The following is a 17,244-nucleotide window of genomic DNA, read 5'->3' on the forward strand; positions in this document are numbered from 1 at the left end:
ACTTTAGAAAAATACAAATTCTCTATAACTTCTCGCTAAAAATGTGAATTCCATGAGAATATTTTCTGTTTTCCATCTCAAATGACCCACTAAAGGAATGTTATAATTAGATGCACAAGAGCCTATGGATGATAAACAAAATACGTATATTTTTATGGTGTGCAGATATATCGGCATTCTCTCTCTCTCTTTTTTTAAATAAACTTTGAACATCTTTCTGGGCTGAATGTTAATTTCTCTTCTTAAGGTGTTGGAACTACAAAAGGTCTTCAGGTTCAGTTCAAATTCAGAACAATAATCTCAACATTACTGTTTACAATTATAGTTTAAGCTTGAATGCTTAACTCATGTATTTGTTTATGGAAAACAACCTAGTTATTATTGCTTTGTGAACAGAAAATAGCAATTATTATATTTATATAATAATATAAAAATATATTTACCCAGCACAGTGTATTCCAACGTCACTACTCCAGATTTCTTTTCCTTTTTGCTTATGTACAGAATCTGCATAATAGAAGTTTCTTATGGAGCTGGATAACCACTAACACGAGCACTTTGTTTTCTTATACAGAGCCATTATGATTTAGAGAAAGGAGTTGAGAAGCAAGAGGAAAGCCAGAATTTTCCCGGCAATAATGAGCAGGGAAGCCTTCCTGCAACTAGGAAAGTGTATGAATTCTACAATGCTCCAATTGTGAAGTTCTGGTTTCACACGGTCAGTCATTGTTTATGACTGGTTGCCCCTCCTTCTGTGTGAGGGCTCATGGTTCTTAGCTGTGGCAACTTCCACAGTCTTGGAGCATAATCTTATACTCCCTTGGATCTTATGTTGCCATAGTCTTGGAGCTCCTGACCTGCCTGCTATGGTTGCTCATGATCCCAAACAATTTGTGGTCAGGTTACCTAAGGGACTGTCTGGCCCCACGCATGGCTGCCTGGCAAATGTGTTCCTTGGATGCAGCACTGCTGAGAGTACTGCATGCCCTAGTTTGTCCTAGAAACCAGGCTTAACACCTATGAAAGGTGTTAAGAAGGATTCCTTAGAGATCACCCAGTCATTTATGAAACAGTAAGTGTACAAATGTAGGGATGGTTTTATTATTTTTAGAGTAATTGTCATTGTTTTTAGAATTTGTATTATTACTTTTATCTTTTTCTACACCACTTTGATGGCTTCAGGCTGTGAAACAGTTTATAAATTGGTAATGATGATGATGCACACCCACCCTGCAGAGCTTACACAAATGGTGGTGGGGATTGTGTTGTGTGACCTATTAGTTTCCTCTTTTTTGCCACAAATGTGTGTTTATAAGGACTACGCATTGTGTTTTGTAGATGGCCTATTTAGCATTTCTCATGCTGTTCACTTACACTGTCTTGGTGGAGATGGAACCAACACCCAGTGTGCCAGAATGGCTTGTGATCATTTACATTTTCACCACCTCCATTGAGAAAGTCAGAGAGGTAGGTCCTTTATTTCATTCTGATGTTTCTGCTGTCCATGACTATTATAGGAATTAAGACAAGCAATTATCTATGGGGTAAGCTACAAAAAAGAAATCTCCATGAAATTGAATCAATGTACAATTTCATAATAATAATTGCAGTTTTCAAAAATAGGAGCTTGGAGTTAAGTTTCCACTTTTGAATGACACACACAGGGGATAAAAAAGATTTGGGTGTAAAGCTTTTTTAAAAAAACAAAACCCTTTTATGTATTATATACATATAAATGCAGAAACTTGCATAAAATTACGTCTTTAGGATTTTGTTTGCAGTTCTTTTCTGCAATTTGAAAATAGCTATTTATCTCTCTCCTTGTGAAGAGTTATGGGGCAGGGTTAGACCACAGTTCCTGCAGATGCCATGCAGGGATTGGGTGACTGTAATGTGGAAGACAAGGAGAGGGGGAGGGCTCAAGCCCTAGGGTTAAAGAGGGACGAGGGGCTGCCACTGGTGGGTCGCTGCCCCTTTTCTCTTTATAGGACAGCTACCCCTGCATGAAGCAATTGCTTCACTTATGTGGTGGTTGTGGTCCACTGGATAAAATGGGGCAGGACTCTGTGTTACATACACGCTTCATTAACTTCTCCGGGGTTTGCTGTGTGTAGTGCTGGAAATCGTTTTTCTTTAGATTGTATCAGGTAATTGCACCCTTTGGCTTTCATTCCTCTAATATTTTGTTACACATGCTAATAACATCATTCAGCTCAGTGGTACTCATACACATAAAGTTATTTATACATGTCTTTTTTCTAAGATTTGGCTAACACTTTGACATCACCCTTTCACTTGCTGCTTATCAGTTTGATCTTGGCAGTATGTAATTGGACTTTGCTATATAATGTGAGGAATCTTGTTTATAACCATTCAAAGACTCTTTTTCACCATTTGCTTCGCAAAACTGAAAAGGCCCTCTGGCGAACCCTTGTTGTTCAAGAAATAAACATCTCATTTTCCACCTTCCTAATTTTGAAAACTTGCCTTTTCAAGACTGCCATGTCCTTGATAAATGACAAAGATTTGTTTCTTTCTGTTTGCACCAAAGTAAAACTAATTTGTTACTTCACCTATAAAGGCTGTTCTGCTTTTTTTCCATGCCTCCTGGGGCTTATGCAATATTTATTGTCATTTTACAACCCTTTCTTTCCATTTCACCAAGCCCCTGATTTGTTTCTTTTGAAGAACAACAACACACGTCTAACAATTGTACCCCTGCACTCACTCCGTGAAATAATGAGCAAACAGAAATACATTTCAGAAGGAAGAATAGAGATGTATTGAGGGTGCATAGTCTTTGAGAAGCAATGCAGTGTTTCATTTCAAACTTTAAGAAGCTGTGACATTGCGGCTTGTGTTGTGACTTTGTAATATAAAAACTCAAGTCTTGCTCTTTCTCAGCTGTTTATATGTCATGGAAACATGGAGCCAAGCAGAGCTTTTTCCAATTTCCGAACTCGGCAACCCAGCGAGCTTCCTCCCAATGTTCAAAACCTCCACTAAATACTTGCTTACCACCATCCTGACTCTTCACAGACCCCCGGGACACTCCCAATGTGGGTCCCTGATCTAGTTTTTATGAGTGGCAGAAGTACGTGTAGGGTGAAAACCAAGGATGGTATCACATGGTGTTCTAAATAGAAAAAGAATGAAATATTCTGAAACCAGATAAAAAGCACGAAGAAGAAAAAAACAGACCAAGTCTTTTTGCACTGTGTGGGAAACAACTGCTCCCTGCCAGCTGCAGGGAGTGGTATTTGTGGTCCACTGGTAGCAGCTGCCGGGCGATCTTCTGGTTTTGACCCTGCTGGGAGGAGGGGCATCACTTCTCCAACGGCTTTGCTGGCTGTTGGGGCTTGCCCATGGTTGCAGCCAATTGTGGGTGAGCCTCGGGGTGCTGTTCAGGGAGCAGACCAGAGGGAAAACTTCTCTCTGGTTCTCTCCCTGGCTGTAAAAGCCAGCCATGCCCAGGCCTCAGCCTCAGTTCCCACTCACCTGATGCTTTATGTGTAGGCCTGGTCAAGAGAAGCGGGCAAGCCCAGCGTAAGACCTTGCTATGGAAGTCTTCAGTCGCCGTATTTGGGACCACAGGGGAATTTGCCTTCCTCATAGCAATTGTCTCAACTTGATTGCGGATAAAGTTGGATCCTTAGTCTAGGTGGAAGGCAGTTCAGGAGGCCCCCCCACTTCACCCCACCCTCGGTCCAAGGAATCAGGGTATCCTCTTAAAGGGATCCAGGAAAAGTGCTTCTGTCCTCCCAATTTATGTCATAGGGCGATACTTAACCTTGGTTAACCATGCCAAATAATCAACCAGCAGATGAGTTGGTTAAGTCAGGATACACATCCAATGCCTGCACCAAAACCTGCTGACATCTTTACTCCATAAAGTTGAGGCCTGTTTAAATCCCAAGTGGTTTTCCCGTGTTTATTGCAACTTCCCCCTGCCTTGGGCTGCTCCCTGCAGCTTCTCTGTGCCCAGGCCTGCAACTATTTACTTATATTTTATTTTAAAATATGTATGTGCCAAAATGGCTTACAACAACAAAATTAGATGTATTTTTTAAAAGCACAAAAATGGAAACACACTCAGAGCTCCAATAGCATCATACTATTCCATTCTACATCCAGGAACAAGACAAAAATGATAGGACACAATCCAATGGTTATTTTGGACCTAGTGCCTGAACAGCCCTCTTCTGACTAAATTTTTAACTTGTTCCTAAGATCAGCCTCTGATCTGAGGACTGGAACATGGTACACCAATTTTTAAGAAGGGATCAAGAATGGGGATCTTGAGAATTACAGAATACCAGTAGTTAGCTTAGCTCCATAAAAACCGGTGAAACACATTGTTAGAGAGAGAGTTACCAAGCATATACAGAAAAACAAGAAAGGACAGAATCCAAACATTTCTTGACAAGGGCTAATGAGTCTCCCTTCTGATTGCAGCAGATAGGAGCACATAAGGGAATTGTTGCCTGCCTTGAATAATTAAGGAGTTAAAAAGAGAAGAATAAGTGAAGCATACATTCTTGCTTCTTTCTAAACCATTTGTCCATGAGAATATTCTTGTTAATAACCAATCATTTGAAAATAATATTCAATATGTAAGACATGCCATCATTTCTATCTGATTCATTTGTATCCGCAGCACAAAGGGCCTTAACATTACTATTTTAAGGGCAAGGAAACTGATGATGAAAGGTGACAGCTTGCCCAAGGTGACCCAGTGGCCTCTGACTTATGTAGGAAGATCATCTGCAGAGATACGTCATGTTCTTTACATGCCTCATATAAATTCAAGGGATGTTCCCATTTTTCTGTTAGGTATTTATTTCGGAGCCGGGAAAGTTCAGCCAAAAGGTGAAAGTGTGGATTTATGAGTACTGGAACTTTACAGATTCTATCGCCATTATCTTGTTCATGACTGGTTTTGGCTTGCGCTGGGCAGATCCTCCCCTTCGCACAGCAGGAAGGTTAATTTACTGTCTGGATATAATATTCTGGTATACTCGGCTTCTTGACTTCTTTGCTGTGAACCAGCGTGCAGGTCCATATCTGACAATGATTGGGAAAATGGTAAGTATTTAGATACAGAGCACTTTCTCCAAATAAGGATACCACTTTTTCTTATAGAGCTACAGGAGAGGCAGAATTTCAGCTAATGAAGTTTGAATCTTCACCTATGAAAATTTTGCCCGTTATATATGAAGTAGAGAGAAATGTAAAGCACCACCACGCACTGGCCTAGTCAACATGCTAAGCCAAACGTGTCACCATGCTGCTGTGAGCTAGACCATGGATGCAGTCCTTAGCCTCCTGTCCAAACCCAGACTTGTGGTTTATCTCCCCCAGACAAACCGTGAGTGGTAAGCCATAGAACAAACTTTGGCTACAGGTTGTAGTTTTCCTGGGGTGAGACACATTCAAACCTAGTTTCATGGCTTCGCCTACAGCAGCACAACTGCAGGGGGAATGGAGGAAGAGCAAAGGAGTCATGATTTTTTATCTGGGAGCATGCACATTTACAGACTAGGTCGTTGCCTGTCTTTGCCCTATCTGTGTTGTTGGAAGTATAAGAGGAGGAAAATAATTCTTATATATCTGAATTATTTAGTAGCCCTATTTCTAGAATGAAGACATTGGCTTGCAAGACTTGCATAAAGCACCAGCCCTAGTCTTTTGCTATTCCTTTTGCTATTCTTTGTACTATGCCAGATACTTATTCTGGGTGCTGCCCTTTTAGATTAAGTGCATTTGATTGACTTGACAGGAACTTGTACATAAGTAAGTACAGGACTGCTGCCATTCTGAATAACTGAACATCAATACATCCAATAAGATGTAGTACTGATACAGCGTTTCTCCATAAGTTGTTTAAAATAACAAAATAATGTGCCGTAGCCACAGGAAACAATTTTTTTTCACCTTGCAAAATCACACCACTCTGATCACTGTGTTTTCTTTTTCGTGCAGACAGCAAACATGTTTTATATTGTAATTATGATGGCCATAGTATTGTTAAGTTTTGGAGTTTCTCGAAAAGCAATACTCTCTCCACATGAGCAGCCTTCATGGAGCCTTGCACGAGATATTGTATTTCAGCCTTATTGGATGATGTTTGGTGAAGTATATGCAGGAGAAATTGATGGTAGGTCTGATTTCACTGAAACGCTGCATCCAACAAAATGTGAACAATTATATAGCATATCTATCACTTAACACAGCCACTAGAGAAGGTAGCATTTTCAGAAATTTTGCAGCTGTGGGAAAAGCCAGATTCCCCATCCCCTTCATTTTTTCCAGGAGAAAGTCTTTATTGTATATATTATAATATAGATACCTAGATATAGATATAGATATAATTATATATTACTTCTTTTTCTGCTTTAACGACACCAAATGTATCACGTATAACTTAGAATATAAAGTTGAGCAGTTGAGCTACTCAGCATAGGTATGAAACTTAAACCCGCAAATGCCATAGTTTTGCAGAAGCAAAAGTGAGCATATATCAATTTGTAGTTCACCTGCAGGTCTTGGTTACAGTTCAGTTCTCAAATTCTCAAATTTGTCCTCTGATATTTTGGCATTCACAACAGTTCTTTTGAAGTTTGTGCTTCATGCCACTCTGGCCTGGAGGCGGTTGGAGGATGGATGGCGACTAACAGATTGAGGCTGAATCCTGACAAGACAGAAGTACTGTTCTTGGGGGACAGGGGGCGGGCTGGTGTGGAGGACTCCCTGGTCCTGAATGTGGTAATTGTGCCCCTGAAGGACCAGGTGCGCAGCCTGGGAGCCATTTTGGGCTCACAGCTGTCCATGGAGGCGCAGGTCAATTCTGTGTCCAGGGCAGCTGTTTATCAGCTCCATCTGGTACACAGGCTGAGACCCTACCTGCCCACAGACTGTCTCGCCAGAGTGGTGCATGCTCTAGTTATCTCCCGCCTGGACTACTGCAATGCGTTCTACGTGGGGCTACCTTTGAAGGTGACTCAGAAACTAAAACTAATCCAGAATGCGGCAGCTAGACTGGTGACTGGGAGTGGCTGCCAGGTGTCATCCTCCTCTTCCACTTCCTGGGTCACAAAAGCATGCCATGGCCCAATACCCTTGGTTGGGGGAAAAGAACAAGCCTTCTTGGCCTATGAATGAGAAATCTATCATTAATTAGCTGACCATTCCTATGCTAGAGTTGCATACAGAAGCTTTCCTTTATAATTTACAGCTTGTGAAGCAGACCCCAACTGTCCTCCTGGTTCCTTCCTCACACCATTCCTTCAAGCTGTCTATCTCTTTGTACAGTACATCATCATGGTCAATCTGCTGATTGCTTTCTTCAAGTAAGTGCCTGTCATATTTCCCGTTGGGTTTATTGGTGCTATTTCTACATTAAGTGGACCCACCCTGCCTAGGGCTCCACCAAAAGGAATAACAGAGGAGAAGCAGCATTCTGGACTGCCATGATAAATGAGCGAGATGGTTTACTTTCTGCTCATCTTTAGTAGATTACACAACTTTAAGCTTCATTTTCAGCTGCCTGTGGACAAAGGGAAACTTTTATACAAGTTAACAACCACCACTAAATTTGTTAGTGCTAAGATTGCCAACATGATCTGCAGACACTGTGGTGCCCCTTAATGCAGCGGTTTTCAACCAGTATGCGATGGCACCCTGGGGTGCATTGAATGTTGGCCAGGGTGCCACAGGCATCGCTGGCCTCTGTCCCTCTTTCCTTGAATGCCCTCTCACATCTCTGCCTCCCAAAGCTTTCCACAGCTGTTCCTTGCAGCAGCCCTGCTGCTGCTGCCACTACTGCCTCCCAAGCTAAGGTGCTGGCCTCACGTTCACCTTTCGCCAATCTCCATTGGGCCACTAAGGTGGGGGGCATCCTCTGCCCAGATCCCTGTGGGGCAGTGTGAAGAGGCACCTCTCTTTGGGGCAGAGGGCAGCTCAGAGACCAGGGGCGGCAGCAGCAGCTGCCTAGAGGACTCCCAAGGACATGGGAGAGGATAGAAGGCTGAGGGAACACTCCACAAAGGAGGGTGTTCAAAAAAGGGTGAAAGGCTGCCAGCTCTGCAGGCAAGGGGGGGGAACATAACTGGGTTCCTGAGTCCCACAGGGGAGTCACAGAAAGAATATAGTTGGTCAAGGAAGCCTTGGACTCAAAAAGGTTGAAATCCTCTGTCTTAAAGACTTAGCCTCATGTCTGCAATGCTTCCATGGCCCCTCCCTTGTTGTCTTCCTGGGTAAAAAAACATGAAGCTGTACACCGTGGATCAATATTTTTGTGGTGCTGGCAAACTCAGGATCTGTTCTTTAACTTGCATGGTCTACCACTGTAATCTTTAATTTGATAGGTTTTGGGGGGGGGGCTGTGTAAAATCATACAAAGAAGAAGAAGAAGAGAGAGAGAAATCTGGGGGAGGGTGGTGGAAGAGGTAACCAGAGTGGACCCACAGCACCCTCTCAAAATTCCAAATGTGCTGAATGATTTTGTAAAACCCGTGAGATAAAGTGAAGGATGAAAAGACACATGTATTTGGTATGTTGGCATTTCCCTGTATGTCAGACACATTTTTTAATCCTCAGTTGTATGAGCTTCTGTTGCAGCTGAGCAATTCAAAGGAACAAGTCATAAGTAACTGCTTTGATGCTGTCTGTTTGAATATGTTTATTTTAAAAATTACCGTATTTTTCTGTGTATAAGTCTAGGTTCCCCCCTAAAAATAATGTCAAAAATTAGGAGGCGTCTTATACATGGATACATCTCCCCTCATTTTCTTAAATCTGAGTCCCCCAAAATAGGGGTCATCTTATACATGGGGGCATCTTATAGATGGAAAAATACAATATTTTTGTCGGTAAAAAGCTTAATAAACCAAATCAGTATTGCCATTATTAGTAAGCATTATGTATCTAGATCCCACAGCAAGTTTTGTCAATCTCACTCTTTGGGCAACTCTGGTCTCTATATTTTGCTTGGTTAATATATTTACCTTTTGTTCATTATCTTAATTTATATATTGTACTACATATTTTAACATTGTTTTTAAAAAAGTCCTATGGATCTCTCTCTTTCCCACACCCCTTTTCCTCTGCATCCACAGTAATGTTTATTTTGATATGAAGTCCATATCGAACAAACTCTGGAAATACAACCGGTATCGGTACATCATGATGTATCATGAAAAGCCATGGCTACCACCGCCTTTTATCATACTGAGCCATGTTGGCATCCTCATAAATTGCCTTTGCCATCGCCGGCTGCCAAATGAGCTGGACCGAGAAGAGGGGCATGTTGAACTGAGTAAGCAGAGCCTGTTCTTTCTGGTGCTCCTTATATTCAGTAAATCCATAGACCTTAACTTTCCATGGGACCTTAACTTTGTTTCTGTTCATCATAAACATAAGGACTGTTCCATGTACTTAGAGCAGTTAAACAATATTTGCACCTCGGAGCTGTTTCCATTTCAGTGGCAGGTGCATTGCTCCTTAATATGTTTTCTGGAACCATATAACGCCTAAGACATAGGAAAACAGCACCATCCAGTGGAATCTGACTGCCAAAACTTAGCTGTAGTGACTTGATCATTCCTCAACAAATCATGGTGCAGTTCCAAAGTAGATTGAAAGCCATGTTTGGGAAGCATGCACTCTATTACAAATACACACCTGAATTCAACCTTTAGTTGTCAGTCTCACTTAAGCAGTTGCCACTGGTATTTTCAGCATAGGAACAGTTTGGAAATTGTGAGGAAGGTGCTTTCTAAATGCATTGTAGTTATTCATGGTATAGTTCACGAAACCAAAAAGCAAGAAATGGAAATGAAATTGAAATGTGAAATTCTCATTTTGGGTTGGGGCTGAAGGAACAAACAAAACAGGAATTAGTGCTGTAGAACAAAAATAATACAAGTAGATTCTATGGGCAAGGATCCAGCCAGGTGCACCAAATAGGATATTTTATTTTTTTCTTCCGTGCCCTGTCTCAAATTGTATTCTGAAGTTTCCTTAGTTTCAAAAGTGGTTTGCTGGAGCCCTGGGCAGATATTCAAGGAATATGTCCTTTGAGGAGGAAAGAACTGGGAATTGTACCTGCTGCCCCTGCTGCCAATGTCCATATGTTTATGTGAAGGTGTGAATAGAGTCTCAATGTTTTCAAAATTGCTTGAAATCTCTTACCTGGTCGTGTGATTAATTTTGCCCTTTCAAGTGCCACATCAAAGTTGTCCCCTCAATGGTGAATTTGTTTACCTGTGACATACTGTGGCGCCACATGTCCTGGTCTCAAACTTGGTTGCACTGCCCTTCACACATACTGTCTAATATTCTTTGGAGATTCATGCCATTGAAAGTGCGTTAGGCAGAGTGAGGTAACTGCCTCAGGCAGTAGATTCTAGGTGGACAGCAGGAACAACATCTCTGGTGTTAAAATAAGATCCAGCTGCTCTCCAATCAGCTTCTGTACATGTGGTGGGCACCTTGCATTTCACCTTAGGCAGCAAAATATTTCCAGCCAGCCCTTTGCAAGTGACATGTTTACGTCACTGTGTTTAAACTTTCTTCTAATCACCATTATCCAGAGCTTTATCTGAGTGATGAGGAATTGAAAAAACTTCATGATTTTGAAGAGCAGTGTGTGGAAAAGTACCTGCATGAGAAGAATGGAAGCTTGCATTCCAGTGACAGTGAAAGGATTCGTGTGACAACTGAAAGGTAAGATAACTTTTCCCCTGACAATGTTAGTTGTACTGCAATTCATAGAAGATAGTACAAAAAGAAGCTGGAGTGCAGGACCGCAGTCCTAAATACACAGGTTCATGTAATTCTTGTTGTCTATGCAGAATCAGATATGTTCAGAAAGGTATAGCTAATATACTGAGAAAAAGTGGGGTTGTGCATATGGACGTTTGTATTGAATGTCAGCCAAAATGCAGCTAAACTCTTTTTTTTTTAATAGAGAAATAGAGGGGAAAAAAAAACAGAAAAAACAATTAAAAACACATAAAATTTACATTCCTTACTCTCAATACCATATTTCCCTGACTTCCCCACACCTCCCCTTCTTGTATTCCAGTTCCAATTTTTAGCTCAGCAAGTTCTTCTCCCCAAATTTTACCTTATTATATTTAATTCATTTTAGTTAACCAATTTTAACTTATAAACCTCAGTCTTTATACATCAGTACTTATTTTTAAAAATCTTTTTCTAAGGTCGACCCCAATTCCCTTCCACGAATTTCCCATTTTTATATTAGCAGCAAAACAGAATAAAAAGAAACAAAATATAATTGTACACCCTTTGGATTCCCAAAGCCCTACCCCCCCCCTTTCCCGGTTTCGAACCCCGACAAATGTCCATCAGTCTATCTGCTGTCAGCCTGGTGACCTCACGTCCGAGGCTCTTAATTCTCTCTCAGTTCCTCTCTGCCGGTTTTTTTGATAGTCCTTTGTATTGGACACCAAATTTCGAAGAAGCTCTGTCCCAAAAAGGTCCATGTTTCTTCCAGCCAGACCTCCATATTTAAAAGTGGAGCCGAAATCTTGTTTCTTGCTTCTCTTTAGTCCAAATGTCCCAAAGGCCCCAGTTTCCACTTTAACCAAGTTTGTAATCCATAGGTCTTCAGATCTCCACATGAGGAGATCTCTCCATTCTTCAAATCAAACCAAATTTTCATCATCCTGTTCTTATTTTCCTTTGTGACCATCTTAACAGGCCTCTGGCTCTCCTTAATCGTCTGTGACATTATAGCTCCTCCTTCCTTTTCCTTCAAATCATCATATATCTCTTTCCTCACATTCTCAAATTTCTCAAATTTCTTTTCTTGTTCAGCTGCAGAGATTTTTAGTTCAACTGCAAAAACTTTTTGTTCAGCTGCAAAGACTTGAGTCAAGTCCCTTCCAGGCTCAGAAGTTTTATTTACTGTTTCATTCAATGTTATAACATTTGTAGCCAAAACATCACTTTGTTCTTGTAACTTTCCGAAGAGAAAAAAAGTCCTCTCCAGTTCAGCCAGTATTTTTCCACTTACAGCCATTCTTGTAATGTCCCTGAACCCCCTCTAGAGGGGTTCTGGTTTCTTAGTATCTTCCAGTTCCAACCCAAAAGTCAAATTAGCCTTTTCTTCTTTATTTTTAACAACTTATTACCAAATTGTAACAAATATAACCAGCAAAGACAACAGAAACAAAGTTCTCCTTTTTCCCCAACTTTGACAGCTAGTTTGACAGCTGTCAAAGTCTTCTATATCTCTTCAGCAGGCTCTCTCACCGATCGCTCCCGGGTCCTGGGGGAGGGGTGACAATTCCGCTCTCAATATTAGCTCTTATCCTCCAGCACAATCACTTATATTGCTAAAACGTGGAGTTAATTGCTTTTATCCACAAAAGAGAAAGGTGTTCTCTCAACCTTAGTTGTCAAATCCTTGCTTTAAGATGTTTACAAGGCGGGTAGGCGGACTTCCTCTTTGCGCCTTACCCGGTCGTGCCTAATTCCCAAGAAAAATTTTCCCTTTTTAAGTCCAATTTCCGTATTACTCACGGGTTGTTACTTTTAGTCCAAATGTTCAGAGAAAGAAGTCAGCGCTCTCCGTCCATGGCATGCGGCTTCACCCAGCAGGGGAAGCAGTCGACTCACAGCACCGCACCGCTCTCCGTCCCCCGTTCCGGAGCCTTTAAAAAGGCTCCTTCGCGGGTCAGGGGGGCGCAAATGGTGCCCGCCGAGTCACCAGGTCCACAGGATTCAGCGCCTGTGGTTTCTGAGGGTCCCCGCGTCGTCGCCGCGGCAGGACCCGACCCCTACTAAGCCAATTCCCTCCGGAGCTCGGAGGGAATCCGCCATTAGACGATGGCGCTAACCCGGAAGTCCAAATGCAGCTAAACTCTTTGAGTTCCCTTAGTATGTTAAATGCAGCAATGCTTTTCATTATTTAAGGCCACATGGAGTGCCACCTTCTACTGATTCAAGTGTTTACATTCAAGTGTTGCTGAATGTAAAAAGCAATAATATATTAGGGAGAAAAAGATTTTCTATTTGCTAGCCTCTTTTTATTTTTCTCATTGTTTCTATACCTAAAAAACCCACTTATAGTGGATTTCAAGTCTACCAAATCTATTTCACTTCTCAAAATGTCTTTCAACAAGATTATATTTCCAAATAGTATCAAAACTTAAACAGTTTTTTAAGGTGAAGGCTTAGAAAGATTACCTGAAGTTATTTGGCTAAAATAAGCTAACAGACAAGGGTTTATACAACTCCATTATGGGCCCTGTCATAATCTAAATGGATGTTGTTGAAAGACATTTTGAGAAGTGAAATAGATTTGGTAGACTTGAAATCCACTATAAGTGGGTTTTTTGGGTATAGAAACCATGAGAAAAATTAAAAGAGGCTAGCAAATAGAAAATCTTTTTCTCCCTAATATATTATTGCTTTTTGCATTCAGCAACACTTGCAGATTTGAAGATTTTTCAATTATAAAAGAGCAATACTTCAGGCAACATTTTACACACTCATTTCAAACATAGCTACCAGTTTCCACTTAGAATCCTAGAACTGTAGAGTTGGACTTATAGTTTCTTTATAGTTATCAGGTATCAAATTTTTATGAAAGTATACAACATAATTTGTTATTCTGTAGCACACTCTAGTTCTCGGGAGAAGAGTATATTAATTCTACAATTAAATTATTGATTGATTTGTCACATTAGTATCATATTTATTTGTAATTTATATACTACCTTTCATTTCAAAAGAAACACCAAGGCAGTTCACAAGACAATAAGGCAACAACAAAATACAACAATAAAAACCATGCCACTGAAGCAGAAACATCAGTCTCAATTACAGTAGCCAGGAAATGCTGGGAGCCAACATTAATTGTTATGAAACATCCAGATAAATAAATAAATTTTTACTAGCCAGCAGAAGCATCCCACATTTGGTGTCTGCCTGATTTCCAACAGGAAATCTCTCCACAGGATGGGAGCCACCATGGAGAAAGCAATTCTCCACACCACTTTGAGCCAGATGCGTTCAGGTCATAGTACATGGGAGAAGGAGTTGGCCAGATCCAACACGCTCTTGGGTTCTCTCAGGGAATCTGATCCTGAGCTATACAGGGCCTCTTTAGCCAATACAATGGTTCCATTCACTATTTGAAAAATGAAATGTTATTAATTTAACTGATATACTGAAGAATAACTGATATACTGAAGTTTCTAATACATCTATTATTTTCTCTTAGAGTGGAAGAGATGTTTTCACAACTGAAGGAGGTACATGAGAAAGTATTTTATGTCAAAGACGCTTTGCTTGCCCTGGATAGCCAGCTCGGACACTTACAAGACCTCTCTGCTTTAACCGTCGATACGCTTAAAGTAATTTCAGCTGTGGACACTTTGCAAGTGGAGGAGGCCCTTCTTGCTCACAAGAAGCATCAAACCTACAGGAAGCTTCCCCATAGCTGGAGCAATTCCATGTGCTCTAAGGCTTTGGGCAGTATGGAAAGTGTGTGTGATAAGAAGTATAATTACTACAGCATGCCACCTTCTCTTCAGAAAAGCTTGGCCAGGACACATTGGCCCCCAGGGGCATGTCGCGGCATTCTTGGTGCCCTGGACTACAAAGAGATCAAATCAATAAGCAAACACCAGGAGCAAGAAATTGAAAATGACACACTGACCTCTGGGGTATCGTCAGAGTGTAAATCAGCCCCTAGATATGGACAATTCCTCCTGGTTCCTTCTGGTCAGCAAGGAGCCTCTTTATCTGAAAATGCCATCTTAAGTTCAGCCTTCTCAAGTAGTCTGCTCAGAGAAGATGAACTGCAAGCTCAACCCCAAACCAAGCATGGCAGCATCACTGCTCAGCTGGATGTGCACAAGGCTCCAGAAAGAAATCCAGTTATCAGTGAAAAATGGGAACTGGAATTTTCATCGCACAAAGAGGATAGTGAAAATATCACTGAACCCTATTTGAACTTCCAAGAACCTAGAATTGCCAGTGAGGTCTCTATCCGTTCTCATCAACACAGTGAGGAACCTGAAGGAGGTTATGTGAACTGGGGGTTCTTGGGAGATGATGAAAAGAGTTATTTTAGCAACAAGTCAAGGCAGTTGTCATGCACACATTTTACCTACAATAAAGGCTGCCGTAATCCTCAACATGCACAGATAAATGAATCCAAATCGTTTTCCTGCGTTTCTGACAGATCAGGCTACAGTAGTGACAGCTCCCAGTCTCCTCTCCCATTCCAGCGCAGCATGTCAGTCTGGATCAATCCACGCAGGAAAAACTGGCCTTTCGGCAAGGGAAGTGGATTCTGGTCCCGCAAAGCAGAGAAAGTGGGAAAGACCTTCAGAATAAAAGGTAATGGCTACACATTGTTAGTGCTGTTTGATGGATTTTACTGCTGTTCTTATGCATTAAGCGGGACGCGGGTGGCGCTGTGGGTAAAACCTCAGCGCCTAGGACTTGCCGATCGCATGGTCGGCAGTTCAAATCCCCGCGGCGGGGTGCGCTCCCATCGTTCGGTCCCAGCGCCTGCCAACCTAGCAGTTCGAAAGCACCTCCGGGTGCAAGTAGATAAATAGGGACCGCTTACCAGCGGGAAGGTAAACGGCGTTCCGTGTGCTGCGCTGGCTCGCCAGATGCAGCTTGTCACGCTGGCCACGTGACCCGGAAGTGTCTGCGGACAGCGCTGGCTCCCGGCCTATAGAGTGAGATGCATGCACAACCCTAGAGTCTGTTAAGACTGGCCCGTACGGGCAGGGGTACCTTTACCTTTACCTTATGCATTAATCTTCTGGTGGTCTCCTGTTTTGCTTTGCTTTGCTTTGTTTTGTTTTCTTTTTAATAAGGATTTTTTAAAGCATACCTTGAACACTATTATGAAAGACAACATATAAATGTTTTGAGTCAACAAATAAATGTTACGTTGCTTTAAGCCACTTTCCACAAAGAAGTTCCAAGCTCTTCCCAGCTGTTTAGGGGTCATTGTTGAGTGATAGCTGTGGGATGGTGGTTGTCCTCCGCTTCAGTATTGGACTACCCTAGATCTGCTGCCTTTTCCATCCACTTCTCAGAAATAAAGGATATATGCTTACTATCAAACAGCGTCAGATGGAGCTGTTGACTAAGTAATGATTTTAAAGATCAATCAAGTAATCAGTAGATTATATTTACCTACATTAACACATTATAAAAACCTCCATTTAGGAGGCTTTTTTAAAAGGATAGAAACATGAGCATTCATAATTTAATAAAGAACACTTATCACATTATTAGAAGAAAAATCAGCTTTCCGGTACTCTCTTGCCATGACACACCATAGCCAATGCACACTCAATAAAGAGTGTGCTGTTAATTTTTAGCCTCATATTTTACATTTCCTTTCACTAATTAGAACTGGGCCTCATAAAGTAATCAAAAATTTAATTGATATATCTGATCAAAAATTTAAACCTTACAAAACAAAACTCCAAACCTGTATCCTGCATGTAATCCAAGGAATTGATAAGTTTGTTTTATTAACTTACTTTGGATTCAATGAATCTGGATTCTCTGTAATGAACTTGTTTGGTCTGGGCAAGTGACTACACTAGATTCGCAGTTCTCTATTTGTAAATAAGAGAAAGGGCAAAAGTAGATGAGAAGGCATTCATGGAATTTCTAATTGTGTGTTACAGCAACCTGCATCTTAGAGTTGTGGTGACTGGAACAAAGTAATGATTGTAATTAGTGCTGTGCATTAAGGCCTCATCCAGAGTGGTAATCTTGCAATCTGGGGAACCAGGTTCACTTCCCCGCTCCTCCACATGCAGCTGCTGGGTGACCTTGGGCCAGTCACACTTCTTTGAAGTCTCTCAGCCCCACTCACCTCACAGCGTGTTTGTTGTGGGGGAGGAAGGGAAAGGAGAATGTTAGCCGCTTTGAGACTCCTTCAGGTAATGATAAAGCGGGATATCAAATCCAAACTCTTCTTCTGCTGCTTTAAAACTCAGTGTCTGAGCACTTTTTAATTTTTTTGCCCAGACGCTTTCCTTGCGAAAACCCTCTCTTTACCACTGAATTGGAGCAAACTTCAATCTGCAGAAAACCCTAATTGTTGTTTGTTCCAATTTTGCATTAAGAGCAGGTTTTCCTGGGGACTGTAGCGGGGGTGGGGGGCGGAAGCACTCAGACACTGAGCTTTAAAACATGAGCCTAGAAAGCTTGGGGCAAAAGGTAAGGGTG

At 41.5% G+C, this 17,244-nt stretch overlaps 1 protein-coding gene across 4 annotated transcripts in view; it reads left to right on the forward strand.

The window, feature by feature from the left end:
* The window catches only part of TRPM6 (transient receptor potential cation channel subfamily M member 6), a 92,092-nt gene that overhangs the window by 36,393 nt on the left and 38,455 nt on the right, over positions 1-17,244 (forward strand). For all 4 annotated transcript variants that reach the window (XM_053409150.1, XM_053409151.1, XM_053409149.1 and 1 more), the window contains 8 exons: positions 575-718; positions 1,339-1,467; positions 4,834-5,085; positions 5,983-6,157; positions 7,235-7,349; positions 9,117-9,316; positions 10,593-10,725; positions 14,255-15,378. In XM_053409150.1, coding sequence (XP_053265125.1) covers positions 575-718; positions 1,339-1,467; positions 4,834-5,085; positions 5,983-6,157; positions 7,235-7,349; positions 9,117-9,316; positions 10,593-10,725; positions 14,255-15,378 — 2,272 coding nt within the window. The remainder of the gene's footprint in view (positions 1-574; positions 719-1,338; positions 1,468-4,833; positions 5,086-5,982; positions 6,158-7,234; positions 7,350-9,116; positions 9,317-10,592; positions 10,726-14,254; positions 15,379-17,244) is intronic.

The sequence above is a fragment of the Podarcis raffonei genome, chromosome 11, assembly GCF_027172205.1.
Source record: "Podarcis raffonei isolate rPodRaf1 chromosome 11, rPodRaf1.pri, whole genome shotgun sequence".
Taxonomy (NCBI): domain Eukaryota; kingdom Metazoa; phylum Chordata; class Lepidosauria; order Squamata; family Lacertidae; genus Podarcis; species Podarcis raffonei.